This window comes from Mandrillus leucophaeus, unplaced genomic scaffold (genome assembly GCF_000951045.1).
Source record: "Mandrillus leucophaeus isolate KB7577 unplaced genomic scaffold, Mleu.le_1.0 Scaffold230, whole genome shotgun sequence".
Lineage (NCBI taxonomy): Eukaryota > Metazoa > Chordata > Mammalia > Primates > Cercopithecidae > Mandrillus > Mandrillus leucophaeus.
The window spans coordinates 1,058,113-1,061,631 of record NW_012102366.1 but is presented as its reverse complement, the minus strand read 5'-3'; the positions used below and the strand labels follow the sequence as shown (position 1 = coordinate 1,061,631).

Genomic DNA, 3,519 nt, shown 5'->3' with positions numbered 1-3,519 from the left:
CCCAGGGGAGGGGGCTCGGATGAAGGGCCTGGGCGGGGCCCGGGGGAGATGGCTTGGATGGAGGAGGCTCAGTCGGGGGCCTGGATGCAGGAGGTTGTGTCGGGTAACCGGCAAAGGGGCTGGGATGGAGGGGTTTGGGGGCGGGGCCCCAAGGAGGGGGCTCGGAGGGAGGCGACCCCTCCTCCGAGGCCGCAGGGAGTATCAGGAGGAAGGGGGCGATCCAGGTTCAGATCCATTTTTCAAAGCCCTGCTCCCATGGCCCCTCCGTAATGGAACCTTCCCGCCCCCTTTGCAGAGCCCCTGCCGCTGGCTTTGGGCTTCCACTGCCTGATATTCCTCTCCCTGCCCGAGCCTCGACCACACTTGAGCTGGGAGTTCCTGTACCTGGGTGGGCCTCCCCATTGAAAGTGTGGGAGCTCCTTGGATAGGAGAGTGAAAGTTACCGAAGCAGGCTCTGTCTCCTCCATCAGACTGGAAACTCCCAGAGCTGGGGGATGATGTCTCTCTCCCCCATCAGTTTGGGAGCTCTGGAGGGCAGAAATGGGGATCTCTTGCAGGTGGGCAGTAACTGGGGCAAGGCTGTGTCTCTGTGAACAGGGACTGCACCTTCTCCGTGAGGCTGATAGCTTTCTAAAGACAGTACTGTGTCTCCCCCTTTTGACTGGGAGCTCCCTGGGCTGGGACAGTCTCCGCCCTTAGCCTGGGAGCTCCCTGGCCTTGGCTGTGGTTCCGCCCTTAGCTTGGAAGCTCCTTGGGCAGGGATTGTGTCTCCCCTGTCGGCCTGGGCCTGGCTGGCCGGGCTGTTTCCTCCATCAGACTGAGACCTCCCTGTGGACAGGGCTTGTCTCCCATCAGACAGGGAGCTTCCCAGACAGGACTCGTCCCATCAGGTTGGAATGTCTTGAAGGCAGAGCTGTGTCTACCCAGTCAGCCTGGGTAGCAAGAGTGAGGCTGCTCTGATGTCCCTGTGCCTGGCTTGTGCCTGTCAGTTCCCACATATCCTTCCGTGGTGAAGTTTTGGGGATGAGGGATTCCATTGGAAGGTGGTAGTTAATTGGGAAGGGGGAGTTGGGTCTTTGGTTAGGCTCACCCTTCTATCTGCCTTGACTGGCCCCCAGCAGAGGCCATAGCTGACCCAGGGAGGAGAAGCCCCCTCGTTTGAAGGCTGGTGGGTTGGGGACAGATGGGTGCATGTCAGGACCCTGTCTCAGCCTCCTTAGTAGGATGAATACCCACAGTTTAGGGACAACCTTCAGGGAGGGAAGCAGGTGGCCCAGCGTGGGACATGGTGATTGGGGAGCTTTCTTGGGGGCAGTGATGCTGGGCTCAGTCAAGAGGGACCTGAGGCTGAAGAGGTGTGGAACTGGGAAGGTGGCGTGGGTCCCTGGTGGAGATGAAGGCTCAAGCGAGGTCCACCTGGCTTTACTGTCCCCATCTGCCTCAGTTGTTCCCACCTTCCAGAGCTTGGTCTCCTTTAGACCATTATGGTGGGCTGGGCCGGGCTGGACCCGGTGAGAGCTGCCCTGCCTCTCTGCTGTGGGTGAGGGGCTGGGGGCTGCAGATGGTGCCTGAAGTGCCCTGACCACCCCTTCCCCAGATCAGCGGACAGCTCTCCCCTCGCCTCTTCCGGAAGCTGCCTCCCCGGGTCTGCGTGTCCCTCAAGAACATCGTGGATGAAGACTTTCTCTATGCAGGGTGAGGCTGGGCCCAGGCAAAGGGGGCAGCTGGGCGGGGGTGGTGGGCTCGCCCTGACCTGGCCGCTGTGCCCCCTCCACCCCCACAGACATATCTTCCTGGGCTTTTCCAAATGCGGCCGCTACGTCCTCTCCTATACCAGCAGCAGTGGGGATGACGACTTCTCCTTCTACATCTACCATCTGTACTGGTGGGAGTTCAACGTCCACAGCAAGCTCAAGCTGGTAGGGAGGCTTCAGCACCAGGCTGGCCCTTCAGATGGTGTGGCTCAGCAGGTCACAGCAGCCTCTGAGCCTCAGGTTCCTTGGATGTAAAATGATCATGTACTCATGGGGTCATCGTCGATATTCTGTGTGTTAGATCCAACCATATGAAATTACCAGGGCCTGACGTGGTAACTCACGCCTGTACTCCCAGTACTTTGGGAGGCCAAGGTGGGAGGATTACTTGATCCCAGGAGTTCAAGACCAGGCTGGGCAACAGGGCAAAACCCCATCTCTACTAAAAATAAAAAAAAATTAGCTGGGCATATTGGCATGTGCCTATAGTCAGCTCCTTTGGAGGTTGAGGCAGGAGGATCACTTGAGCCCAGGAGTTTGAGGCTGTAGTGAGCCATGATCACACCATTGCACTCCAGCCTGGGCAACAGAGTAAGGCCCTGTCTCTAAAACAAAACAAAACAAAAAAAAAACGAAGGCTAGGCGCAGTGGCTCACACCTGTAATCCCAACACTTTGGGAGGCCGAGGTGAGTGGATCACCTGAGGTCGGGAGTTCAAGACCAGCCTGGCCAACATGGTGAAACCCCATCTCTACTAAAAATGCAAAATTAGCCGGGCATTGGTGGTGCATGTCTGTAATCCCAGCTACTCTGGAGGCTGAGGCAGGAGAATCGCTTAGAACCCGGGAGGCAGAGGTTGCAGTGAGCTGAGATCGAGCCACTGCACTCCAGCCTGCAGAGCGAGACTCTGTCTCACAAAAGAAAATGAAATTACCATTCTTATGTTTCAAAATGGGGTAAATGGTGGCAATTCCGTTGGTCCAACACACTCTATGAAGCTATAGAACATGTTGGCTCAGGCCATTTAGCTTTATTAGGACTAAGCCACCCTGGCTTTAGCCTTGACCCTTGACTCCTGGGACCCCGGCAGGAGGTGGGTACTGTTACCTCAGCATACATGTGAACTCAGAGAGCTGAATGGGCTTCAGGGTGGGCTGGGCTTGGAACCAGTGCCTGGCGCAGCCTCCTCCGGGACATTGTTCCCATCAGCTGCATCCACCCTGGCCTGGTCTCCCCCGTCTCCCCCACTGGTGAAAGGAGCCTCCTCAGGCTGTCCTCAGGCAAGGTGGAGGGGTGTGGTGCGGGCTGTTGGGGTGCTCCTTCCTGCTCAGCCCCAGCCCTGATGAGGGACTGCATCGTACAGCTTTGGGGGACCCCTGCAGGTTCCCTGACCCGGTGCTGACCCTGAACGTGCCTCGCAGGTCCGGCAGGTTCGGCTCTTCCAGGATGAGGAGATCTACAGCGACCTGTACCTGACCGTATGCGAGTGGCCCAGCGACGCCTCTAAGGTCATCGTCTTTGGCTTCAAGTGAGACCCGGCTCCTGGGGGAGCCATGGCTGGTTGGGGCAGGGGGTGTGCAGTGGGGGCCCCCCAGGCGCCGACCCGGCAGCTGAGGGTATGCTGGCCCCCAGCACCCGCTCGGCCAACGGGATGCTCATGAACATGATGATGATGAGCGACGAGAACCACCGTGACATCTACGTCAGCACCGTGGCGGTACCGCCGCCGGGCCGCTGTGCCGCTTGCCAGGATGCCAGCCGGGCC

General features: G+C 58.7%; 2 protein-coding genes across 4 annotated transcripts in view; one reads left to right on the top strand and one right to left on the bottom strand.

Annotated features, from left to right (window-relative positions):
• Positions 1-640, bottom strand: part of PODNL1 (podocan-like 1) — a 22,499-nt gene extending 21,859 nt beyond the window's left edge. For all 3 annotated transcript variants that reach the window (XM_011981791.1, XM_011981793.1, XM_011981796.1), the window contains exon 1: positions 385-640. In XM_011981791.1, the coding sequence (XP_011837181.1) occupies positions 385-402 (18 nt within the window). In that variant the 5' untranslated portion in view covers positions 403-640. The remainder of the gene's footprint in view (positions 1-384) is intronic.
• DCAF15 (DDB1 and CUL4 associated factor 15) overlaps positions 296-3,519 on the top strand; it is an 8,953-nt gene continuing 5,729 nt past the window's right edge. The window contains exons 1-5 of the mRNA XM_011981816.1: positions 296-557; positions 1,598-1,695; positions 1,784-1,919; positions 3,176-3,282; positions 3,387-3,519. Of these exons, the coding sequence (XP_011837206.1) occupies positions 495-557; positions 1,598-1,695; positions 1,784-1,919; positions 3,176-3,282; positions 3,387-3,519 (537 nt within the window). The 5' untranslated portion in view covers positions 296-494. The remainder of the gene's footprint in view (positions 558-1,597; positions 1,696-1,783; positions 1,920-3,175; positions 3,283-3,386) is intronic.